At 36.7% G+C, this 27,708-nt stretch overlaps 1 protein-coding gene across 1 annotated transcript in view; it reads right to left on the bottom strand.

The window, feature by feature from the left end:
• Positions 1 to 571: 571 nt before the first annotated feature.
• Positions 572 to 27,708, bottom strand: part of ITGA4 (integrin, alpha 4 (antigen CD49D, alpha 4 subunit of VLA-4 receptor)) — a 111,814-nt gene continuing 84,677 nt past the window's right edge. The window contains exons 18-28 of the mRNA XM_006864009.1: positions 15,537 to 15,687; positions 13,427 to 13,522; positions 12,453 to 12,532; positions 11,969 to 12,058; positions 10,295 to 10,385; positions 5,513 to 5,620; positions 4,535 to 4,657; positions 3,523 to 3,642; positions 2,082 to 2,180; positions 1,271 to 1,390; positions 572 to 693 (exon numbers count right to left, since the gene is read on the bottom strand). Coding sequence (XP_006864071.1) covers positions 595 to 693; positions 1,271 to 1,390; positions 2,082 to 2,180; positions 3,523 to 3,642; positions 4,535 to 4,657; positions 5,513 to 5,620; positions 10,295 to 10,385; positions 11,969 to 12,058; positions 12,453 to 12,532; positions 13,427 to 13,522; positions 15,537 to 15,687 — 1,177 coding nt within the window. The 3' untranslated portion in view covers positions 572 to 594. The remainder of the gene's footprint in view (positions 694 to 1,270; positions 1,391 to 2,081; positions 2,181 to 3,522; positions 3,643 to 4,534; positions 4,658 to 5,512; positions 5,621 to 10,294; positions 10,386 to 11,968; positions 12,059 to 12,452; positions 12,533 to 13,426; positions 13,523 to 15,536; positions 15,688 to 27,708) is intronic.

The following is a 27,708-nucleotide window of genomic DNA, read 5'->3' as shown; positions in this document are numbered from 1 at the left end:
ACCATCTGTTGAAGAGACTATCACCTCCCCATGTGATATATTTAGGTGTTTTGTCAAAAATCAGTTGGCTATATGTAGATGGGTTAATTTCTGGAGTCTCGATTCTGTGGAGTATTTTTAAAGGACGTATTTTAAACTAGTTTCAAAGATGTATTTGAAAACAATCATTGCCCATTACATGGAGTATATTTTACCAAGATAAGCATGCTATGGCAACTAATATTTCCTTGAAAGGAAAGATATTTCAAGTCCAAGATTTCACCAATCAAGTTGTATACTTCCTCAATACTATTCAATTCATTTCATTTCCAGATATTTTCTAGGGTTTACTTATCTTGAATGCATTGGATGCTTTAGTGTTTTTCTCTCCATTTAATATCTGAAAGATTATCTTTGTGTGTTAAATATTACTTTTTTAGTCATTTTTTCTCAAAGAGCAATCATGACTGGTATTTTTCACTTTCATTAAGGCATAAAATATCCTGGAAGTACATGGAAGAAGTCTGAGCAAAATTCATGTCTTGTAAACAGTGTCTTCAATATTTTTAGTATGACCTGAGTGTATCATCAGTTCTCTCAGTTTGAAAGGAGTCTTTAATCCTCATGATTGCTTTTACTGTTCACGTAACTCCAGCTGTCTCTTCTGTTTTCTTCTTGCAGTATAGCTTTGTATTGTCTTTTAAAGAAGCCAGCCTGGAAATAGCATTGCATAGTTAATAGTATACAGTTATAAACATATGACAACTGTACCAGATATCTAGATGGTCAACACCAATATTTCTTATACCACAGCCCTTGTGATACTAGGCTTTTTTAACAGTTGTAACTAGTAAAAATTAGTTTGGGAAATATTGGGTTAAAGAATCATTTTGTTGTTTTTGTTGTTGCTACAAGACTTTTCAGTCATATATCCATCTTCCTCTTCCTTTTCTCTCCCCCTCTCTTTCACATCTCCCTCCTTCCCCCCAACAAACTGACATTCAATAGAATGTGCAATGTCTTCAAAGGCATTTCTAAAGTACTTTCAAAATAATGAGTACTTGTTGGAAATGAATTATCTTCTATTAAGAAGGCATATTTTTCTAGAAAGGCTTTGGTATTGAACTTATGGGAAATATGAGATTAGTACTATGTATTCACTAAGGAATTTAAAAATTAACATTGAAATACATATAAATAGAGTGACTTTTTAATAAAGGAACTATAAATTGACTTTGAGAAAATAAAATAATTTTAAGTGATGTAATGTCAGTAATTAGTGAAGACTTACCTTCCACATAACATATGAAATCAATAAAAGTAATATAAGTCCAATTAATAAGCTACTTGAAATAAGCACTATAGTGAAATAACGTTTCGGTCTTTGATGATGTAATCCTTCAAGTAAAACCTATAGGAAGTAAAATAAAAACAAAATACCAATTTAAAAACTTGATTATATTCCCTTTGAAGCTTATCATAATCCCCAGTACTATTTAGAAGAACTCATCCTATACATTTGCTGCTTCTAAGAGTCATGGACTCCTGGTGTGGCACTTTAGGGTCAACATTGGAGTTCGAACTACAAGATCAGCAATTCAAATCCTCCAACTGCTCCTTGGAAATCCTGTACAGGGTCTCTATGAGTCGGAACCAACTCGATGGCACTTAACAACAACAAAGAGAGTCATATATAACATTGGAAGTTGTCAGAGAACAAAATGGGCTTTTCCTCTGGTTGTTCCTGTGATCCATCCTTTTATCATCACTGTTATCAAATTCACCTCCCAGAACTGTAGACTGAGCCTCCTACCAGTTGTGGAAAATGCCAATCTGAAGTATTATTCAAGGCCTTCGATGATCTGGCCACAATCATGCACTCAATAAAAGGTGATTATAAACACACCAGGAATGCTGTTTCAGGCTCCTTGGTGTGGTCCTGTAGGATCAGCATTTGACTTCAAACCACAAACTCACAGGCTGTTCCTTGGAAAGCCTATACAAGGTTGCTATGAGTAGGAACCAACTTGACTACAGATAACAACAACAATGCTATTTCTTTACAATCTTACTGCACCAGTTAAAAAAGGAATGATTCTTACATGTGCAACATTCTCATCTTTATTTAATTCAATAACTTTTGAATTTGGCTCCGGAAAAGCTGTGGCTCTTATATCAAACTTGAGTGCTGACGTCTCATCCTGTTTAATAAAAGGAAGATCATTTTATCCTTATCTACAGTTTTATTTCATGAAGAAACATTAAAAGGCATAAATTATTTGCCTACTATCAAGGTTTCTACAATTTATCTTCCCTAATTTATTTTACTACTTGTAATTAATTGCAATACTTCCTTTTGTTCTTATGGCATCATTTTGTTGAAACTCATATCAAATATGGCTACTTTGAAGCTAACTTTTGACAAATATTATTTCATAGACTACAGTAAAATGAAGATATCTAGTATACCACTGCATTTTTACTCTAGATATTGAATTTATGCCCAAATGAAACTTTCCTCATCTTATAAACATTTCCTCAAATCCATTTTATTTGGGACTCATTTTATTTCTAAGTAATGAGTAGAATCTGGAGATGCTGCTAAATGCACAGAACAAGTTCTCCCTCTCCCAGAAGAGACTGGCCCATAATATCAATAGTGTCAGTCTGAATAAAACTCACAAATGTTGGATGACTTGTTGATGATCCTAGTTGGAACTAGAACTGATATCTCTTATTTCCCTGTGTGGCACATTCCCCTTGTGACCACTGTACTTCACAGTAAGGTCAAATATTCCTCTTAGCTCATCATAATAAATCATTTCCTTTGGCTTTCAGTGTGCCATGCATATATTACTAAGTGTTTTATAAAAATCATCTCATTTCATCTGCAAACCCCTGAGAAACAGACATTACTTATCTTTGAGGAAGAACAGAACCCAGAGCTAAGGTTAAAGACCAGTTCCATTTCAAAGTACTCCTCATAAATGTATACGCTCCTTCCTAGAACTTAGTGCAAGATGTATTTATTTTTTATTCAACCTTTCAAAATTCATATTTTGAAGTGTACTTTAGTTATTGTGTTTTTTGTTACTGTCGATGAATTTTGATGTTTAGTTTGATTCTGTGAGTCTTAATTTTACTCAGTTTTATTAAATAAAATACAAGATCTTAAGTATAATATAAAGGAATTTGGAAAGAACTATGAAATGTAAAGATGGCTAATTTCTTTTATTTGAGAAGGGTTCATTGGAAATCAGCAAGCTTTCTAAATAGATATACTAACAAAATAAACTTCTCAATTATTCCTATTTTATAGTATAAATTATCTGCTTAATTGCTAAAATCATATCATTCAATAAATTTAGACTGTTGAAGTGGTAAATGAAAACAATTTTAGAGTTTTCCTCCAAATTTTACTTTCTTTCATTCTCAATTTGTTGACTGCCCCTCTCTACTATTCTACCTATATAAAATGGGTGGATTTCTAGAGTCTGTATGAATTTATCCACAAAATTATCACAAATTGGTATTTTGACTTACCATTTCTAATACAGATGGTCGACCTTCTAACTGAATGTGAACACTTGCTTCTTTCCCAGTTTCCATTTTCCCAAAGTTGCATAAGAAATGCAAACAATGTGGATCACCTACCATGCAATACTTGAAAAGAGTACAAAAGTACTACATTAATACAAGCACTGAATTCATGTAAAACTTTCAGATCTTAAAAATATAGCTAAAATATTTTGCTTAGAATGAAAACTCTGCTTTACTTAGTGGCATTCAAAAATTTCTCTTACTCTAAACAAAATACAAATGTTTTGTAAATTATTTGAACTGGATTATATGTTTATTCTCATTATTCTTATGACTGTAACCTTCTGGAAAAAATTAAAAGAAAGACTCCTAATCAGACTTTTGCTCAGTGACTTATTTTATGTTAATTGTAAAACTGGGATTATTTTAAAATAATATTGTTTCCTCAGTTTCTTTCCAGAAATTCGTTAAAATAAAAAAAGAATGGATATTAATCTCATGTCACAAAGGTTGACCAGATGAAGACAGAATCTTGGTTTCCTGAAAGGTCAGCAGCAATGTCTGTCTGGGGTATAATGGACATTATTTAGGATGTGCACTGGACTCGGAACTACAAGACCAGTAGTTCAAAACCACCAGCCACTAATCAGGAGAAAAATGAGGCTTTATGTTCCTGGTGTGGCATAAAGCACTAGACTATGAACCATAAGGCCAGTGGTTCAAAACCCCAGCTGCTCTTTGGAAACTCGAAGAGCACCAATTCAACAGCACTTAACAACAACAACCAAGATATTCAGCTTTGGAAACTCTATACAGGTTCTCTATGAATCAGAATGTACCCGATGGCAGTGGGAGTCTACCTGGAGTCTACCTGAACCCTTCAATCATGTCTGTTCCTCACATGCAAGAATATCACTCAATGTTGTGCTCTCTCCTGCCACTCAAACTCAATGATGCTTTCAGTGCTTAGCTCTATGTTAGAAATATAACTAAAATCTGAACATTTGAAACTCACCAATATCCTCTTATCAGACTTTGACAAGAATGTGAATATGTCTTTCATGGTCTCCATTGCACTCTTCTGCTTCTGCAAACACTCTCTTTGATAATTTTTAAAATAACACTCTCCAGAAGTTGACTATCAAGATAAAAAGAAAAGAACAAGAATTCAATATTGAAAAAAAGTAACAAAAACTACATGGGTTTAAAAATATCATTGATTATCTTTTCTAAAATATATGAAGTATACCTGAAACTGTGACAGATTTATTTCAGAGAGATTAAGTCTCTGTGGTTAAAAACATAAACAGGCAAACAAAATCAGAAAAGTTATAGGGGGCTGGATACATGACGTAAACATTAAAATGGCCTTATCCCTACATAAATTAAGACAATTGAAACAATTATATCTGAACATTGAGATGAAATGAAACACTTATTTGGCTGTAAGCAAAACAAAACAATAACACAACAGCATGTCTCAACATTTAAATCTAAAGTTCAAGCAAAAGTTTCAAAATATTCAAATTTCAAAACAACTAAGTTTAATTTTTCATTGTCTTAAAACTGGGAAATTAAAGCAATTCTGGTGGAGACATCAATCAAGAACATTGATTCTATTTTCTTTTTTAAGAATATTGATTCTTCAAAAGTGATATGAATATAGTTTCCATATAAAGATTAATTTAATTGATAAAATACCATAAAAAATATATCCAAAATAATTATTCAACAGAGGTTGCAGAACTTAGTTCTGTTTTGTGTAAATCAAGTGTAGAGGTCTCACTGTAATTTGAGTTCTAAGGCATTGCATAATATTCAAAGTACTCTCCATAAATGCATGGTGAGGTCTCAGTAAATTCATAGAGTAAATTTGACTGAAATTAACTGATTAGAAAGTTTTAGTCTAGCAATACTATTTAGAATAAAGGATTGGTCTACATTTATTTAAGACACATATAGTAAGTTCATGGTGGAAGGAATACACTTATACCTGCACATCCAAGATGTTGAACAGCTTATCAGTGCGTGGAATGAAAGAATTTGGTATCATTATTTCCATACTAACGTTTGGAGCCATGCTATGACCAGCATTGATAACCTGATAAGAATGAAAAATTTAAAAACAATTTAAAAATATTTTCTATAAGTGAAAGTACGGATATCAGTGATCTTTTAGGCAAATCCAAATGTCCCACATAACACTTGAAGTGGTGGAGATTTTCAGTTGGCAGCTTCCACTACAAAGGGATAGAGGACACCCATAGTAAGAATTTGAGTTTAGCAATTATTAAGTTGAAGTTTAGCAATTATTCTTAGCCTTTTCTCTTTTTGTATTAATTTGGCCATAATGTGAAGACTGATGTATTTAAGAAACCATGATCAATTAATCATCATAACTCTTCTCTGATGTAGGCCAGCATTTCACTCTTCAACTAAGGAGAATGCTAAGAGGTGTTAATGATGTGTCTAAGATGAAAGATAAAAAGTGACTAGGGTTAGAACTAAAACCTATGTCTTCTAAATCTAAATCCTATGATCTTTTCACAAAATCATTGTGTCGAGATGATAGCTATCAGAACTAAGTGAATAAAAGTATATTTCTTAGTAGGGGAATTAATATGCTAATGTACTCAGAAAATCACAAAGGATAGATCATTCGGTTTTAGGGAAAAGAGACCTGGATTATAAGAATATTTTTCAAAAATTGCACAAGAAGGTGATATTTCAGTATTACTGACATATTTAGGGATTACAAAGAAGTTTCCTCTACTCCATGAAAAAGAGAATTGGGTCAAAATCCTGGAGTTCTGGTGTGGCATTGTAGGATAAGCACAGAATTACAAGGACGATTTGAACCACGAGCTCAATGGTTTGAACTCACCAGCTGCTCCTTAGAAACCCTATACAGGGTTGCTATGAGTTGAAAGTGACTCTACTGCACTTGTTGTTAAGTGCCGTCGAATCAGTTCCAACCCATAGCGACCCTGTATAGGGTGTCCAAGGAGCAGCAGGCGAGCTTGAACCACCAACCTTGTAGTTCAAACAACTTTGCAGTCTGACACATTAGCCCACAGCATCACACCATCCCACACCACTAAGTACAACAAAAGTTTAAGTATAGAATCAATACAATGAGTCAAAAAAGAGATGTGTACAATGCCTAAATGAAATAGGATGACTTGCCGACCTACATGAATCTTTTGAATTCATAAGATATAGTTGCAGAAAGAGAAAACCCTTGGGTTTGGGAGCTGGTGCTAACACATGGAAGCACAGGGAAGTTGCAAAAGAAAATGTCAGCAGTATGTACCTAGCAGTGCCCAGGTTCATTGTCAAGGTCTTCTCTGATACCTCCATCCCTGTACATCAAAAAACATTTAGATCTCCATGAACATCTTTATAGTTGGGCAGGCTAAACAAGCCTATCAACTGCAAGTACCCCCAGTCCCAGTCACTCCGGTGTGACATAAAATGCTTAAATATTAATTATAAGTTACTAAACAGGCTTCTAGAGTCCAGTTCAGTGCCTACTTCAATTTATCAGAGTACAACCCTCCACTGTGCCCTGAGAAAAGCAATCCCTGTGTCTTCAAGGTAGAGGGAAGGAGCTTTTTCCCTCCTCCCTTCCCTAATTTTTGTTATAATACTACCCCAGCACTAGTGGGTACCAGTATAATAAAAATTCAGCATATGTAGAATCAATAGGATTTCAAGATTGTTCTATTTTTCTGGAGTAGGACCCAGGAATTCCATTATGGATAAGCTTTCTATGGAATTCTGACATACATTTTGAAAAGCAATGCCTCATCAGGTAATATGCTGGACCACAAGGTCAGTTTAAACCGCAAGGTCAGTCGCACCTCGGAAACTCTATACAGGGTCACCATGGGTCGGAACCGACTTGACAGCACTTAACACAACAAACTTGCTCACATTCAATAAATTATTGTATAACTCTAAAAGTATATAATATCTTTCTTACTAATTGGTCATCAGTATCTGTAGTGCACCCCAAAACCAGAGATTAGTAGCAAAATTTAAACTAAAAAGACTTTTAAAAGTTTTATATTAGTATGTTAATACTCTGGATGATGACAGTTTTATTGATTCTTAAATATTTTATTGTTTTATGGTGGAAGTTTGCACAGACAATAGGTTCCTGCTTGACAACTTCTACACAAATTGTTCAGTGACATCAATTATATTTTTCACAATGTGTGAACATTCTCTTTAATTGTATTCTGGTTGTTTCATTTGCAATATTCTAGCTTTCCTCCCCCCATCTTTGTTTTTAAGTAAATGTTAAACTTTTGGTCTCTAGTGTAAAGGAGTCTTCTGGTTTCAACTGGTTCAGTATGTTTGGTCTCTTTAAGGAATTTGGGTTTTGCATTCTATCCAGGACCATCTAGTGTGATCCTCATCAGAATGTTAAGTGTTGATACTCAGGCACCATCTAATTGTCCTGGGCTCAGGGTAGATGAGGACATGGCCCAGGTACGTTATCAGACTTATAGATTGTTTTTTCTCTAAGATTTTGGTTAACTTCTTATTCTTTTACTCCTGACAAATAGAGATCAACAGTTGCATCCTATATGGCCAAAGGTAAGGTTTTAAGAATCCCTATACTACTGAATTCACTAGGACCCACACAGAGCATGAACTTTGCTAACTCTATTATACCAATTGACATGAGTTGCCCTGTGAGATTATGATCATACCTTTTCAAACTTAGAACATCAGTCTTGGAAGATGTTTGGTTATGTCTGAGGAGTATCTGTGGTTATGTCTTCAATATATACACATTAATCTGTATTTACACATACATACAGGTAATGGAGTCCTGATGTGGCGCTGAAGGATAAACACTTGACTGGTAACCATTAAGTGGTCGTTCAAACCTACCAGTTGCTCCTCATAAACCCTATGCAGGGTTGCTCGGAGTTGCAGCCAACTCAATGACCCTTAAGCAACAACAACATAGATACTGTTTTTCTCACTTATGTACTCATGCAGTTATATGAGCTATATGCCCATCTTCATTCATATATGATCATATAATCTGCTTTTGGTCTTGTTGCCATCTTATATATGTCAAATTCTTTAGTATGGTCATCCTTTTCTCTTGCGTGTATCTCAGTGACATCACTTACTTTGGACATGCTGTGCTCATTATACCTATATTTAATGCCACTTATCTAATCACCAAAAATAACAAATATCTCTGGTCCAAAGAGTGCTTTCCCCTCTCTTCTTCCTCTCCTTTCTAACCACCAATGAACCCTGGTCTCTTTATATCTATTCATGTATTCTTAAAAAGCGAGAACATACAATATTTATCCTTTTGTGCTTGACTTATTTCATTAATCTATGTCTTCCAGGCCCATCATATTATGATGTTTTTCAGACTCGCCATTTTTCCTTATGGTTTCAGAATATTCCATTGTATGTACATACCACATTCTGTTTATCCATTCATGCACTGGTGGACACTTCAGTGGATATAAAGCTATGATGAACACAGGTGCACATATGTCTATTCTTGTCACCCCTTTAGGTCTCTAGGACTGAGCCTGCTGGATCACAGGGTAGTTCTGTTTCTAGATTTTTGAGGAAGCACCATACCATTTTTCATAGTGGTTGTATTGTTTTATAGTCCCATTAGCAATGGATAAGGGTTCCTATCTCCTCACATCCTCACCAACATTTGTTATTTGTTTGGTGATTGTTGTTGTCGTTGTGAAGTGACGTCGAGTCGGTTCCAACCCATAGTGACCCTGTATAGGGTTTCTGAGGAACAGCTGGTGAGCTTGAACTGCTGACCTTGCAGTTCAAATGACTTTGCAGTTTGGTGTATTAACCCACAGCATCACACCAGGACTCCTGTTTGGTGATTGTTAAGTACCATGGAGTCGGTTCTGACTCATAGTGACCCTGCAAAGGGATTCCGAGGCTGTAAATCTTTACGGGAGCAGAACGTCTCATCTTTCTCCCACGGCACCACTGGTAGTTTCGAACTGCCGACCTTGAGGTTAGCAGCCCGATTTGTAACCACTATACTACCAGAGCTAGACCTACTTAAATGTTTAAAAGATTATGTAATAAATGATGAATCCCTTATCATAGGTCATATTGTTGTTGTTATCTGCCGTGGAGTCTGTTCCGACTCATAGCAACCCTGTACAGGGTTTCTGAGAGGCTGTAAATCTTTACGGGAGCAGAAAGCCTCATCTTTCTCCCACGGAACAGCTGGTAGTTTTGAACTGCTGATCCTAAGGTTCGCAGCCCGATTCGTAACCACTACGCTACCAGATGGTCTAAAAGGCAGACAAAGAAGACATTACACGGTGAGGTGGGGAGGTGAGAGCTTCCTTTACTTGGTAATGTTATGGTCTTTAAAGAACTTTTACTGAGAAGAGATTTCATTAATTTACATCCAAAGATGCACTGACGGATCCTGTTTTTCTGTATGCATCTTTGGCTAATTCAGTTAAATGCATCCCTTTGCCTTTTATAAACATTATCTCTAGTTCCTGCTTACTCCTTATAACCCATTTTGGAAGAAGGCATGGGCTTGAGGACCAGGGACAAGACAATGGGAGGAAAGAAAGAAAAGCATAAGAGGAAAGGGCATGAATACCACAGGTTATAGACCCCTCCCACCCTTAGCCATGTGGGCACCAAGGCTGAGGGGACTTGCTGAGCTCCCCTGGAGTAATGCAAGGTAACAATATTTCAGTCTATTACAAATATCTACACAATCAATTTTTCTTACATGGAAAGTGAAGTTAATTTTCTCTGTCAGGCACATTTGAGGTTTGTTTTCCTCATTTGATCCATAAACAAACGAAGTTGGGTTAACGAACCTGACAGAAAGAAATGAAAATTTAACTCTTTTATTTGACGAGGTGTTACAAATAGTCTTAATAATTTGGATTATAATATATTTAGAGTAACTATGGAATACGTTGAAGACACGTGTTTTTGTTATGTGCTGTGGAGTCAGTTCTGACTAGTCGTAGCGACTCATAGGGTTTCCAAGGCGTGACTGGTGAGCTTGGACCACCAACCATGCGGTTCAAGCCAACCTTGTAGACCAGCGCATTAACCCACAACGCTAGTGCTGTACTTTTTACCAAAGCAGATTGCTAGGTTTATCTCCTGTAGAGACTCTGGGTGGGTTTGCACTGCCAACCTTTCATTTTTGGTGTTGGCTATATTAAAGTGCTCATCTAGCTATTTGTTCTGTATCTAATTTCCTCCATTGTTTTACAACTGTGTTTTAAAACAATAACTAATAGCCAGATTAAATTCCAATGAAATAACTTAACACTTCTTAACTCTTTCTTTCATTCTTGTTCTACACATCTACATCTTAAATCTGAAGATCCACTCAAACAATTACTAATATTGTGTGGAATCAATGAATGCTGGCTTTTGAGTCTTAGTTGAACAATTCAGAAAATGTCATATGTAGTATGAAGTGAAGGCAATGGTACAAAGCTGGCTCTCTTATACTTCAAGACCTTTGCCACATAAGCAGACATGAGTTCTGGAGACTGATGATTTGGCCAAGCTCACACTACTCAGTACTTCATACTTGCTGCCATTACTGAGTATGGTTACAGAAACTGTGCACTACCCAATACCGTGTGTCTGCCCAGTGTAAAACTGAAAAGATGAATGTGGTCTGCTAGAGACCCAAGTGGTCTTCCAGTAAATCTTCCTCCAGGCACTTATTTGAGAGTGGATTAAATTAACAAACAACTAAGCAAGGAACAGTAATCCAGGCACGTATTTGAGAGTGGATTAATACAACAAACAGCTAAACAAGGAACAGTAATCCTGGTATAGAGTTGTGGTTCAAACCCACCAGCTGCTTCTTGGAAATCCTATACCGGGTCTCTGTGAGTCACAACTGACTTGATGAGACTTAACAACAAGCAAGGGATAAGGATCCCTAGTGATGCGATGGTTAAGCACTCAGATGCTAGACAAAAGGTCGATGATTAGAAGCCATCCTACAGCTCTATTGCTTTAGAAAGGATTACAGTCTAGGAAACACAATAGGGCAGTTCTACTCTGGTTCTAAGAGTCAGAATTGACCGGACAGCACACAGCAACAACAAACAAACTATGACGACACCAGGATAATTGTTAAGAGACAGGCATAGTACTGTTGTTGTTGTTAAGTACCGTTGAGTCAGTTCCGACCCATAGCGACCCTGTATAAGGTGTCTGAGGAGTGACTGGTGAGCTTGAACCACCAACCTTGCAGTTCAAAGGCTTTGCAGTCTGGTGCATTAACCCACAGTGCCACACCAGGACTCCTGGCATAGTATAATACCCTTTAATTTAAAAAAATATATATATGTTTAACCCAGCAATGTAAAAAGCAGTGGAATTTAAAATCAACTAAACTTTACAAGAGGCCTCACACTCTACTTACCCATGAACAGTCAACATCACCTCATACTTTAGAGGTATTGTTAAAGTCACTTCATTATTCTTTAGAATGTCTATTTCCTTTTCATTTTCACTATAGAAGCAAACAGAAAATGCTGTTAGATTCCATCAAGCACAACAAATCATTTTCTGAGAAAGCTAATTACGTATCATAATGCCTGATGTCTTCAGAGATTTGTTTTAACAACATATTTTGGGGGAGGGAGAAGGGATCAAAGTAAATGTGGTAGAAAGAAGTCATTTTTGTGACAGAGTTCGTAGAAGTTTACTCTCTTTCTTTGAACTGCTATCATTTGCTTCTCTGCTGGTTAGAGGTTTTGTTTTTGTTTGCTTTACAAATAATGTAATAAAAGTTTTCTCCAACAGACACTTATGGGATACAGCTATATGGTTATACTAAGAGCCTCCCCTAAAATGTGGGGGTGCACTTGTTATGGTACAATTATTGTTTTTATGACAGAACATACCAGGCAGCCTGCACAGTGATACTGAGATTATCTTCTGCTTGGGTGAGCGAGCTTGCATCCAGGAGAAAGCTAATATCTAGCTGTAAAACACAGAGAAGGAAAACCCACTTTTTTTCTTAATCTAAAAGAATATTTTAAAACAGTTTCAATTTTTCTTGATACATATGTGATGTGGAAGTTAGAGCTTTGTTCTAGTGGTTTAAGCCAGCTTTCACTGGCAGTAAGGTCTGGAGAAGCTATTGGATCTGTGGCAGTTTTAAAGTATAAGCATCTACACAATAAAATTCAGAGACAAAGCCTTCTTTGGCAATAAAGGCAGTCAGGTCCAGACTGACAACATTAGCAAAGCTTTCGCAACTTGAGTGAGGACTCTTGCCAAAAAACACCTTGTTGTATAGCAGAGGTAACATGCCTGGCAGATAGGACCACCTGGGGCCAGATGGGGAATGTTGGGTAAGGGTGAGTAAGGGTAACAGTATGCTGAGTGACACATTGACATGCCCATCTCATCATAAACATGTGCCCCCCACTTTTTTTTTTACAGTGAATATTGCTAAGAATATAAACACAGTTTCCAAGAATTCCAGCCCACTTGATTTTTGTTTTTATTTCATCACTTAGCTACCTATCATAAGCAAAATATACATATGGAAATACATATACTAATATATGCATATGCTAAAAATGTTTGCTGTTTTTAAGTGCTGTTGAGTTGGTTCTTACTCATAGCGATCTTGTATAGGGTTTCAAGTGACTGGTGAGCTTGAACTGCCGACCTTGTGGTTCAAGCCGACTTTGTAGTCCAGTATATTAACCTGCAGTGCTACAACAGGACTCCATATATATGTATAAACACATATGTATATATGTTTGTATGCAACATAATGACAAGGAAAAATAGAAAATATTTTACAATTATGTTAGTAAATATAGTAGCATATATAGTTAGTAAACTACAAATGCTAAAGTCTTACCCTTGATAGACGATCTACATATAGATAATCAACATCACAGTCAAGTTTCACTATGCCCGAGTTGTATGTTACTTCACAGTTTATTTGTTTCTCTTCCTAAAGGTAAAAATAAAATAACTGGTTGTAACACATACATAAGGACTTGTAGAAAATAAAAAAAGAATCGAAAACATTCCCAAACTGTTGATTTTCTTAGAAAAGCATTTTATGTTTCCATATGGGATAAAAACCAGATAGAAATAGATAAGTTCTCCATAAAATAATTCCTGGATAAAATTTTCACCCAATTTTGTGTGCTCCTTTTTAAATCCAAGCTTCAATTTCTGGAAAAATCATGAGGCAAGGACTTTCTTAAGGTCCAGATCGCATTGGATCCCTCTGTCTGGGATATAGCAATGTGCTTAAATGATTGAATCACAATAACTGTAATCACAGTTGGTGTTAACAGGTGAAGATAAAGCATTGTATACAAAATATTGGAAAATGTTTGCTACATGGGTCAGTAAGTTGCACGTGAGCAAATTTATTATTCATTTATCTTTGGAGTTTTTTAGAATACTTGAGTTTTTCCTCTTACTTTTTGCAAATAGGCTCTTTATGTTCTAGAGAAAGGGAGTAAAGCATATTCTGAGTGGTCAAAGGCCGCTCTCAAAGAGGTGGTCCCTAGATAAAACAACCGTAAATTTGCTAAGGGATAAAGAAGCATCAAAGGAGGTAAAAGCGATTGAGGCTTTCCTCTTAGAAACATTTAGGAGTGCAGTGACTTTGTAGGATAAACAGTGGACTGCAAATTACAAGGTCAGTGGTTCAAGCCCACCAGTCACTTTGTGGGAGAAACATGAGGCTTTCTGCTCCCACAAAGATTTATAGCCTCAAAAGCCTGACAAAGAGTCACTGAATCAGATTAGACTCAACGGCACTTAACAACAACAAGACCTCACTGTCGTTTAAAAGGAACACTATAGGATAAGTACTGGGCTACAAACTTCAAGGTCAGCAGTTTATATGGAAGAAAGATGAGACTTCCTTGTTTCCATAAAGATTAACAGCCTCAGAAACGCTATAGTGGTGGTGCAGGTGTGCCTTTGAGTCAGTTCCGACTCATAGAGACCCTGCATAGGGTTTCTGAGGCTGTAAAACTTTATGGGAGCAGAAAGCCTCATTTTTCTTCCATGGACCGTAGTTTCGAACTGCTGAACTTGATGTTAGCAGCCTAAATCGTAACCACTAGGATACCAGAGTTCCTTCAGAAACGCTGTTCAGAGTCAAAATCGAATGTATGGCAGCACGTTTAGCTTGGTTTTGATGAACTTAAATGCTCACGATTGAAACATGGTAATAAGAAATGGGCTTTAAGTGATTCAACTCATTCAAGAAAAGAGACACTGTCTGGCAACCTGGCTTGACACCAGGATGTGGAAAGTTGTGGAGAATTGCTGGTGTACGCATGTTGGAAGTTCTTTGAGAACAAGCCTGTGCATGTAAACTTAAATAAAGAGCACTGACTCCAGAAGTCCTAACATGGACAACCATTCCTTCTGCTTTTGCAAGGATCCCAACCAACAGGGCATCACTACAGCACCAGATGAGGATGTGACAGTAAGCAAAACAATGGCACCCAAAAGTCCTTCCTTGATAATTGGCTCATTTTTTCTCTCTTCCTGACATTAGGGCGCAGGAAGCTGACTCTTTTTGGTCTTAGTCAGATTCCAAAGAGCTTGCTTACTGAGCAGAGCCATGGAAGAAGTTTCAAAGTAACTGGGAACCTAAGTGATAAGCCTGAACATTAACTCTAATCCCACAAATATTGGAGTAAATTATTCACTTTATATAAATTTTTTTAAATCAGTAAAATATTAAGTATGAGTAGGTATCATGTTATTGTATCATAGCTTTCATTATTTCAAAAGAAACACACAAAGTTCTATTGTAGTCAAGTCAGTTACTCATAGTGATCCCATAAGACCGAGAATAACTATTCTGAAGTGTTTTCAAGGCAGTAAATTTTTATGGAAGCCTGGTGCAGCAGCTGGTGGATTTGAATTGCTAACTTTTGGTTAGCAGCTACGCACGTTAAGCACTACAACACCAGGGCTGTTTCTATACTTACCAGATCTAACATCTTAATGAAGTAAAGGCCTGTGGGTAGTTTGACATGAAGAGTGGTTTCATAGGCATCATCTCCAGCATTAAACAAGGACACGTTCAACATTAACATTTTCATACTTCCCACAGCAAGATAGGTTTTATTTTCATGGGGCCTAAAAGTCAAGTAATATTATTTAGTACTTCTTTGGGAAATCAAAGTCCCATCTCTTCATATTTATCCCATTTATTCCAAACATAAAACAATATTCTTGAAAAATAACCATGGAATTGACCCCATGCAAGCAGTAATAATGCTATAGTTAAAAGAACTCTTAATTTCTAACATTGCAAATAAATTCAGTTAGTTATTACCCAAAAGGAGCTTGTTTTGTAAATAGCTAGAATTAAATGAGGCTCTGTTTTACTTCCTTTTGTATTTCTTGAAATGATATTTTCTTTAGCCTTTCCTCATTATTTTGTAATATTTTTCCAAAAATAAAGTATTTTTTGCTTTTCTTTCTTTCAATCATTAGATACACATTAAACTAGCTGCTACCCCAAATAAAGAGGGCACCTGGGAGGAATTGGGAGAAGAGTAAAATAGTGGAAGTGAGCAAGACATGACAAAGGACTGCCATGCCTGAAATCCGCTGGTCTAGAATCAATTTCTGAAGGAGGCTTGTCACCTCTACCAATAACTGTTGTTATTAAGTGCCGTTGAGTCGGTTTCGACCCAGAGCAACCCTATATAGGGTTTCTGGGAAGTGGCTAGTGAATCTGAACCACCGACCTTGCAGTTCCTATCAACCTTGCAGTCCAGTGCATTATCCTACAGCATAACACTAGGCCAATGTAAAACCACATATCAGAAATCCTTTACCATCCTGTGAATAATTAAGAGCAGATTGTTACGAACTCAGACATCTGAATGAGTTTAAGAGCTGGCTCTGTCATGAGCTCTCCTGGGCCTCAAGCACCCATCTCTAATAATAATAAGAGCTACTCTTCACTCTTTAACGAAGAATGTGACAAGTGCATTCCATGAAATTCTCAAAACAGTACATATTAAATATGCATATCCAGAGGTTTAAGTATTTATTCAAGGTACCGGTTTGAAAGTACTAAATGCATAAGACAATTGTAGATCTCTTCGCTTACACTGTCGATACATGTCATTAATCAATTGCAGTGCATAATGACCAAGTGTGATGAAGTAGAACTGTCCACATAGGGTTTTCTACATTGTAATATACATGGAAGCAGATCTACCAAGTCTTTTCTCCTGTGGAGTAACTTGGCAAATTCAAAGGGCCAACCATTTGGTGAGCAGCTGAGTGCTTAATGATTGTGTCACAATGGAGTCTTTTTTGTCAGGGTAAAAGGTTTTTGGAGTCCTGGTGTTGCACTATTGGTTAAAGCTGGACTGTAAAGTCAGCTTGAATTGCAAGGCCAGTGGTTCAAGCTCACCATCTGCTCCTCGGCAACCCTATCACAGGGTCGCTATGGGTTGGGACCAACTCAATGGCACTTAACAACAACAAAAAGGTTTTTACCGTGATAAAAAACTTTCATTTTATGAATAAAAAAGTTAAAATAACTGAATGCTAAACAGACATTTTTCCCAGTTACATTATGTTATGATTTTATTAAATTTTCCCAAAGACAGAAGTTCTTAGATATTCAATAATTCAAAAATTAGCTCAAACCAGAGAGAGAGGAGATTCAGTTTGTTGTACTGAGGCAGCTTGTGTGTTGCTGTGATGCTGGAAGCTATGCCACTGTTGTTTCAAATGCCAGGAGGGTTACCCATGGTGGAGAGGTTTAAGCAGAGCTCAGACAAGGACAGACTAGGAATAAGGAAAGGCAGACCACTTCTCAAAAGATAGCAATTGAAAATCTTATGCACAGCAGTGGAACATTGCCTGATACAGTGCCAGAAGATATGATCCTCAGATTGGAAGGCACTCAAGTTACAACAGGGGAAGAGATACCTCTTCCAACTAGAATTGACCTTAGTGAAATGAATCGAGCAAAACTTTAGTTGGAAACTATGGCCTTTGTGAAAGACATTATGTTGAAAAAATTTTAGATTTTGTAATATCAATAATTTATGCATTGCAAATATTTTTTTCAACAACAGAGACAGGGTCTACACATGTGAGTAGACCTCTTCATAATACAGTTGTAGATCTCTTCACTTACACTGTTGATACATGTCATTAATCAATTTCAGCTCATGTGAGCCTCACCAGATGGAATATACAGGAATCCAAGTAAGTACATCTATGGCAAGAAATGATAGAGCTCAATATCATCAGCCAAAATTTCAAGGCCAGGGAACAACTGCGGAACAGATCATCAACTGCTTATATGCAAGTTCAAGCTGAAACTGAAAAAATTTAAACAAGTCCATAAGAGTAAAAAATACAACCTTGAGTATATCCCATCAGAGCTAAGGACATCTGAAGAACAGATATGATGTATTAAACACTTACTAAAGACCTGAAGAGTTGTGGAATGATATGAACATCACACAGGAAGAAAACCAAAGGTCAATAAAATGACAGGAAAGAAAGGAAAAGGCCAAAATGGATGTTGGAAGAGACTCTGAAGCTTGCTCTTGAATTCAGGGAACCTAAAGTGACTGGAGTCCTGGTGTGGCACTGTGGGTTAATGTGCCAGACTGCAAAGCCATTTGAACTGCAAGGTCGGCAGTTCAGACTCACCAGCTGCTCCTCGGAAACCCTATACAGGGTCGCTATGGGTTGGAATTGACTTGACAGCACTTAACAACAACAACAACAACAAAGTGACTGGAAGAAATCATAAAGTAAAAGATCTTACCAAAAAATTTCAAAAAGAAACTCAAGAAGATAAAGTTAAGTATTATAATGAAATGTGCTAAGATAGGGAGTTAGAAAACCGAAATGGAAGAACACAGAAATGCTGAGGAAATGCAGCATTTCTCAAGTTGAAAGAGCTGACAAAAAAATAAAAAAATTCAAGTCTCTATTTGCAATACTAAAGAATTCTATGGGAAAAATATTGAATGATTCAAAAAGCAACAAAAGAAGGTGGAAGGAATATACAGAATCACTGTACCAAATATAATTGGTTAATGGTCAACCATTTCAGGAGATAGCATAGGATCAAGAACCAAAAGTACTGAAGGAAGAAGTCCAAGTAGTACTGAAGGCGTTCATGAAAAACATGGGTCTAGGAATAGAAAGATTACATATTGAAGGTTCCATAAAATGATGTAGTGCTGGAGGCATTCACTTGTCTATGCCAATAAATTTGGAAGACATCTATCTGGTCAACTTGTTAGAAGAGATTAATATTTGTGTCCATTCCAAACAGAATGCAGAAATCACTGAACAATATCATTAATTTCACATGCAAGGAAAATTCTGCTGAAGATAATTTTAAAAACAGTTGTAGCAGTAAATCAATAGGAAGCGTCCAGAAATTCAAGCTGGATTCAGAAGAGGACGCAGAATGAGGGATATCATTGCTGAAGTCAGATGGCTCTTGGCTGAAAGTAGAGAATACTTGAAAGATGTTTACTTGTGCTTTATTGACTATGCACTGGCATTAGACTGTTAATCATAACAAATTATGGATAAGTTTGCAAACGAAAGGAATTCCAGAATTTTTCACTGTGCTCACGAGGAACCTGTACATAGAGAGTATCACTACAACAAAACAACGGGATACTTAATGATTTAAAATCAGTAAGTTGTGTGCCAGGGTTGTATCCTTTAACCAAACGTATTCAATCTGCATGCTGAGCATATAATCCAAGAAAATGGATTATATGAAGAAGAATGTTACATCAAGATTGGTGGAAGAGTCATTAACAACCTGCAATATTCAGATGACACAACCTTGCTTGCGGGAAGTGAAGAGGACTTGAAATACTGATGAAGATCAAAGACTACAGCTTTAAGTATAGATTATACCTCAGTGTAAAGAAAAATAGAATTCTCACAACTGGATCAAATTTATTTTTCTTGGATCCACAATCAATAATCATGGAAGCAGCAGTCAAGAAATCAAATAACATATTGCGTTAAGCAGATTTGCTGCAACAGACCTCTTTAAAGCCTTAAAGAGCAAATAAGTCAGTTTGAGGACTAAGGTGCACCTGACTCAGCCATGGTAGTTTCAAATTGCCTCAAATGTATGTGAAAGTTGAACAGTGAATAAGGAAGACAGCAGAAGAATTGATGCATTTGAATTATGATGTTAGTGAAGAATATTAAAAATACCATAGACTTCCAGAAGAACAAATAGATATGTCTTGGAAAGGGGTAGAGCCAGAGTGCTCTTTAGAAACTAGGATGGCAAGTCTTCATCTCTTATACTTTGGACATGTTAGGAGATGGTCAGAGAAAAAAAGGAAAACCCTCAACTAGATAAAGTGACACAGTGACAGCACCAATGGGCTCAAATATAACCACTACTGTGACAATCACAAAGGACTGTTCTATTGTCACTATGAGTTGCAACTAACTCAAAGGAACTCAATAACAACCATATTAACAATAGTCCTTCACCTAATACGTCATTGTTTAACAAGTATCTCTAATATTCATGCCATTCTGTGTAAGAACAGAGTGTTAGAATAAACTATTTATGGAAATGTAAAACACATCCTAGGCACTTAAGAGTTATTTGTGACCTGGTTAGAGACAAAGGGCATGTAAAGGCAGAGTGTGTTACATTTCAAATTGCTGCTTGTAAGCACTACTTCAAAATGCACAAATGGTTAATTAAGTATAATTGAAAACTCCAGTAAGCACAAGACTTCTAACTGCATGGTTGGCAGTTCAAATATGCCAGCTACTCCAGAAGAAAAAGAGGAGACTTTCCACCCTCTTAAAGGTCTTGTTGTTGTCAAGTGTCGTTGAGCTGATTCTAACCCATAGCGACCCTGTACAGGATTTCCGAGGAACAACCGGTGAGCTTGAACTACCAACTTTGCAGTTCAAGCCGACTTTGCAGTCCAGCGCATTAACCCACAGCACCACACCAGGATTCCTCTTAAAGATCTACAGCATCAGAAACTATATAAGTGGCTATGGCAGTGGCTTGCAAAATTGTGTTTTTTTTGTACCATAAAGGAAAAACTATGTTTATTACTCCCTGATACAAAACTTGTTAAAACACACTGTTCATCCTTGTGGAGCTTACATAGCAAAGGGTAGGATTATAGGCAAATATTACTAATACATGAGAAAAAGTTTTGAAGAAAAGGCTCTGGCAGACCAGGGTAAGTAAGACACATTGCCATTTTCTACTACTTCGTTTGCCTCCTCCAATGAAAATTTGTTCTTAATAAAGGACTGAAAATTCATGGTTGAGCCTGAATTAGCTTGAATTATAGCCCTAATTGATCTGTCTAAAGTTCTTTCCTCCAGTCATTTAGTATATATATTCAATTTTGTAAATATATCACAATTTATTTATTGAACTATTGAGAAGCCATGTTAGGCACCATCTAGTTCTTGTCTCAAGGTTGTGGAGGCTGTATATAGTGTAGTCCCTTAGTCCTTTGCACTCATTTTTTCCTTGAATGTTTGATTTTCTTCACTTTTATCTTTCCTGGTTGGAGAAATATCAACAGTCTGATTTTTAATGCCAAGAGAACAAGCATATCTATGTTGGAAGAACTACAGCCCGAATGCTTCTTAGAATCAAGAATGCTGAGACTTCATCTCTTTTACTTTAGACATGTTATCAAGAGGCACCAGTCCCTGGAGAAGAACTTCATGCTTGGTAAAGTAAAGTCAATGAAAGAGGAACACCCCAATGAGATGAACATTTATGAAGATGGTGCAAGACGACCAGCAGTGTTTGGTTCTGTTGTGCATAGATTCACTATGAGTCTGAGCAAACTCGAAAGCACCTAACAAAAACAAAAAAGATTAGGAGCATTTCTTCATGTGTTTGTTGGTATCCTGAATATCTTATTTTGTGAAGTATCTGTTCATGTTTTCTTTTTTTAATTGGGTTGTCTACTTTTTTAAATCTTGCCAAATATTTCCCCCCAAGTTATATACTTCCTCTTTTCACCATCACATAGTTATGAATCCTGCTTTCTTATCAATTCTGCTACTTTCTGCTTTGTGACTAGTGTATTTAATCCATTTACAGAGTGTAATTATTGACAGGCATGAATTCATTGTGTCACTGTGATCTGTTTTTTATTGAGGTGCTCATAATTTCTTTGCTCCATGTATTTTTTCTGTGCTGTTTCAATTTTGTTATCAGATTTTCTTTTCATCTTCTTTTATGGTGTTGACTTTGTGTTTACTAAGTATTTCTGATTTTCTTCTTTATTATTTTGGTGAAAAGACCTTTACATTTTCTTTCTTGTTACCCTGTAATTTATTTTTATCTTCCCAAATTTAAAATAATCTGCTCTATCTTGATATTATCTTGATTTCTTCTCCATTTGGAACTCTGCAATTATATCATTTATTCCCTCTTTGTCGTTTTCTTTGTTTAAAGATCGACAGCTCTGCTCTCTATTTTCAGTTTTGTAAGGACGTTTATTCTTTAGTCTGGGTTGGTTTCTGGGTGATGTTGGTTTCTGGGTGATGTTGGTTTCTGGGTGATGTGTCTGAATCTAAGGTTGTTGTTTGATGTTGTTGGTTCTCTGTTTAAAGGACTCCTATAATATTTCTTGTAAGGGTGGTTTGTTTTTCACAATTTCCCTTGATTTCTGTTTATCTGGAAATGTCCTAATTTTGCCATCGTATTTGAGGAACAGTTTTGCTGGATATATAATTTTTGCTCGGCAATCTACTTTTTGCGCCAGAGTTTTATACATGTCATCACACTGCCTTCTTCCCTGCCTGGCTTTGGCAAAAATATGATGTAGTCTGACTGGTTCCCCTTTGGCTTCTGCAGAGATATTAAGAGCTTAGTCTTACTGGTTTCCCTTGGTAAGTAAAATTTTGTTTTTCCCAATTTGCTCTCAGGATTCTTTGTCTTTGGTTTTGTAAAATTTGATGCTGATATGTTTTGGAGACTTTCTTTTGGAGCCTGTCCTATATGGGGTTTGCTGAGTTTCTTGAATAGATATGATTGCATCTTTCATAATATTGTTGTTGTTGTTGTTGCTAAGTGATGTAGAGTTGGCTCTCACTCATAGTGACCCTGTATAGAGTTTCTGAGAAGCAGTTGGTAGGTTTGAACTGCTGAGTTTGTGGTTCTAACTCCAGTACGGATCCTATAGTGCCACACCAGGAGATCATATGGGGGAAGTTTTTTGCCAGCAAATCTTCAACAATCCCCCATTTTTCTTGCCTCCTCCTGTTCTGGAGTTTCAATCACATATACATTTTTACTTTTGACAGTGGCCCACGTGATTCTTAAACTTCCTTCTTCTTTCCTTTTATTTAATTTTTTCTGATTTTTCCTCAAATTGGTGTCAAGGGATTCATCCTCTAAATTAATGGATCCAATCTACTATTTATTCAATTCTACTCTTTTGTCCTTGAGATGCTGAAGGATAAGGACTTGGCTACTAGCCACAATGGCAACAGTTCAAACCCATCAATCACTCCATGGGAGAAAGATGAGGCTTTCTGTTCCCATAAATATTTACAGCCTCAGAAACCCTATGCAGGGTCGCTATGAGTAGGAATCGACATAATGGCAATGAGTTTTCATTTGGGTCTTTCCATTGGGATTTTGTATTAAGATTTTGGATTTGTAATTGTTGTTTTTGTATGGTTTGTAATTGTCTACTTATTTTGTCATTTTGCTATTGTATTGTATTCCCAAATTCTTCCAGGACATTGTCTGTGTTCTCCTTGATTTCTTTTGTGTTTTCACTGGTCTATTGAAGGACCCTATATGTAAGTTTTTTAAATACCTTATCAGGTAGTACCATTACCATTTCTTCCTCATAAAAGTTTCCTGGTTCTTTATTTTAGCCATTTACTTGAGCCATCTTGTCCTGTTTCTTCAATTTGAAGTTGTCTGTCATTTTTGAGACATTTTGATGTTACTGTGTTTATCTGTTGATTACATGTTGGTTTGTATCACCATAATTTTTTGTTTTGATATATCCAAGCATATGGGATGGGTGTGCTACATGGCTGCTGGTTTGGCAGCATTGGGGCACTCTTCACTTGTCTTTGGGGGGTGGACTAATGAATGGGAGTGTGGGTATGGCTCTCTGTTCTCTGGTTGCATAGGGTAAGCAGGTATTATCCACCATCTGTCCCTGTTCCAGTGGTGAAGGAGCAGGTGATGGTCCTCATCCATTGGGTGGGGCAGTAAGGGGCAGGTGTGGTGGTGTGGCTGAAGACTGGGAATGAATTATCGGTTTTGCTTCACTGTGTATTTGTTTGCACAGTGTCTCTGTCTTACTGGGGATTCTGTAAAGTTGGCTTCCACTCATTCATGTATATCACCTTCTATGTTTCAAAAGAGCCATGCTGTGTCCAGTCTCCACTTCGTCTCTCTCCTCAATAGTAGTTTTCCTTCTGTTTCTTTTCTTAATCAGTGCTTAATCTAATGCATTATGCTTTCATGTAATGCTCAAAGTTCCAGGATTATTATCTGTATCTCTTTCACTAGATTTCTTGGGTCTTTGTTAGAGAAGAATGAGGGAAGTATATCATCAGGATGCCATATTGCCTCCTCTCCAATGAACTGTTTTTGAATAACAAAAAATGTATCACCGAATACACAATAGGCAAACATATTACAGAGCAGGGACTGTCAATCTACTGTACGCAGGTCAAATTTGAACTGATTTTTTTTTTTTCAAATAAAGTTGTATAGAAACAAATACACATTCTTTCACTTATGCATTATCTATAGCTGATTTCCCCCGGAATAATGTTAGAGTTGAATAGTTAAGGGAGAGACTCTGTGGTCTGCAAAGTCTAAAATACATAATATCTGTTCCTTCATAGGATGTTGTTTACTTTAAATCAGTTCTGTATTATTTGGATTACAAGTTTTTTTTTGTTGTTGTTTCTTTTTTTTCCAGTTGTTGTCAATTAGATTATATTAGTTGCTGTTGAGTTGGTTCTGTTTCATGGTGACTACATGTGTATCAGAGTAGAACTGTGTTCCACAGGATTTTTTAATTCCTCTATGGAACCATATATCCAGGCCTTTCTCTCAAGATAGGTGTGTTAGAATCACCACCCTTACAGTTAGTAACTGAGCACTTAACTGTTTACTTAACCCAGGGACTCCCTGATTAGAATCGAGGTGCCCTTATTTCAGATGCATTGGTAGCAGTCAGTCACCTGCAAAAATCACCAGTTCTTTTAAGTCAGTAGTGGTACTAGGATATAAAGAAAGGGAAGAGGACTTTCATACATAGCATCTTTAAGAGCTTCTGATTCTTGGGTTTGAGAATGTGGATATTGTTCCAAGAATTTGCAATAAGTGACTAAGTAACAATTTTAAAGCATGGCTATCATTTTAGGTTGGAGAAAGCAGATTAAGTGATAGTATTCTATTTTTCCAGTATTTCAGGAAATGACTATACTTTACTCCTTCCTGTACTGTGAGCCTTTGTGTTATATAAGTATGCATCTGCTGGTGGCAGTGTCTTAGGTGGGAGAGAAGAAAAAACCGGGAACGTGGCTGACCTATATTCCACTTATGGTTTCTAATCATGCTACAACTGAAAAAAACCTAAGAAGTCCTAAAAGTAAACTTCTGCTTGACATTAAAGTTTAATTAAGACTTGTAGAAGAGCTGCCTAGAAATAGACATTTATAAAATATTCTGGCTTGTAACCAAAGCATTAGTCACTGAACACCTTTGGGAAAGAAGTTGGCACTTAGACAAGCAACAGAAGGTGAAGGCATAAACAGCGAGGCTCCAAGACAACAGCAAATTAAAGAGAAACACAAGGTTCACATTTCAGCAGCTAGATGCCCGGTTTATTTCCCATTTTTAAGCTATTTACCACATTATCATAATTATGATTTTACACTTTAAAAAATAATACGGCTTACTGTGTCTTGATTCATTTACAAGGTTCCCTCAGAAAGATGCCCACCAGCTTTCTATGTGAGGAATAATAAAAGACCAGGTGCACATCTGGAAGTGCGACAAGGCTGAACCAGAGTTTTCCCCGGGAATCAGGTTCACTCTTCATTAAAACATGCATAACACAGACTTGAAATTTACAGAGCAGCCTAGAATCCACATAATTTACCCAAACCAAGGTACCGTGCACATACAGAATCATAACTTAATAAGTGAAAGACAGAAAATAGAAGAATGATATATCTAGCCCCAGCCTCTATGATTTTTCTGAGTGATAGTTTTATTTTACAAGAAACATTACCCAAGCCTTTTGTACAGTGGATGTACCTTGCCTCTTTAAAATGAATTAATGTTTCATAGCTAACTCATTCTTAATCAAGATGTTATAGCAAAATATCATTTAAACTGGTATCACATTTTACTTTGTCAAGGTATAAAGCTCATTTATTTGATCAAAATATAGTCTGCAGAAAATGGCCTACAGCCCCATGTAAAATTTTATTCTCAATTTGTCTTAATTATTGAGTTAAAAAACAAACAAACAAACAAACAGTGAAACATTCTTGCCTACTAGAATAAAGTAGCTACCTGAAATATGGGAAACTTTACTGAATAAAGACAATCTTACTGAGGTTAAAAGGAGAATTGTAGAAGAGCATGGATTGGAAGATTTAACTAATAATTAGCATGCTTTCATGCACAAAGCATATATTTCATATTCCCAAAATGTTAAGAGGTTCTGTGAGGTAAATATTCCTACATTGCCATTTTAAAATGGAAATTCCATCAGCCTAGTTCTTTCGGGGGTTAGAGGATAATAGCAGATGCTGCTTATTGTTATGGTGGGTGATTTCCCTTCTTAGCCTCTAACAAAACCCTAGATGATGCAGTTAGTAGTCTCTTGATATTGCAGAAGGCAGGCCCCAGTTTGGCTTCAGGGAATGAATTATGATCAATCTAATATGATCATAGACTCCACAGCATATCACCACCACCAATATGATCATAATGCCCCCATTTCCCTTCAATCATGATAGATTTAGAGATAAACATGTGACAGATTTGGTTAATGAGATAAAAGAAGTCAGTTAAGGCATTTCCTTTCCTGATAATACAGTTTCAAGAGGACAACACCTTTTGCACTTGCCTCTTTTTGCTTGTTGGGACCTTGGTGCTGCAGCCATCTTGTGACCAGGAGGGAAAGGCCAAGAGAACTGCAGAGACAACCATTAATGTCTAGACACTGGTGGGCTGCTGCACCAAACTTGCAGACTGCTTAATATGCAAAATAATGAATTAAGCCTGTTGTTTGTTGTTAAGTGCATTAGAGTTGGTTCAGACTCATAGCAACCCTGTATAGGGTTTCTGAAGAGCAGCTGGTGGGTTTGAACCACTGACCTCATGGTTAGCAGTCCTGTGATTATACTACAACACCATACCAAGACTCTATTGTTGTTGTTATGTGCCGTGGAGTTGGTTCAGACTCATAGCAACCCTGTACAGGGTTTCCGAGGCTGTAAATCTTTAAGGGAGCAGAAAGCCACATCTTTCTCCCACAGAACAGCTGGTAGTTTCGAACTGCTGACTTTGTGGTTCACAGCCTGATTCGTAACCTCTACGCTACCAGAGCTCCTTAAGACTCTATTAGTAGTCAGAAATTCTGTTACTTTCAGATAAAAGCATCCTTAGCTGATAAAAAAGGAATTGCATGGAGAACACCTAAATCATTTATTCTGGAAGCATAACTGAGGTACATTACAGTAGCTCCATTTATATAAGTAATCTATATGAAAGATTTTATTTTAAGTCGCTTATCTGATGAGTAATAGTTGTTATTATATTTGTAATCTTGATGAAGTTGTATTTGCTAATCTTTATTTTGCAGTGGAAATCCATTTGCATTTGGTTTATTGTAGCGGGAATCTAAACATACAGGAGAAAGCCTCAACTTAATGAAAACATTAGGCAAAGTACATGAACATTGTTTAGTGTGGTGTTGGCAGTCTATTACTGTGGTCTTCAGAAACTCAGCCTCTTTACTGAGGAAATACATCTACTTAAAACAGGTGTTTATGAATCAGGCTGTGAACCGCAAGGTCAGCAGTTCGAAACTACCAGCTGCTCCGCGGGAGAAAGATGAGGCTTTCTGCTCCTGTAAA

Source organism: Chrysochloris asiatica, unplaced genomic scaffold (assembly GCF_000296735.1).
Source record: "Chrysochloris asiatica unplaced genomic scaffold, ChrAsi1.0 scaffold00059, whole genome shotgun sequence".
Lineage (NCBI taxonomy): Eukaryota > Metazoa > Chordata > Mammalia > Afrosoricida > Chrysochloridae > Chrysochloris > Chrysochloris asiatica.
Note: the sequence above shows the minus strand (reverse complement) of the source record. Positions and strands in the feature narration are given on the sequence as shown.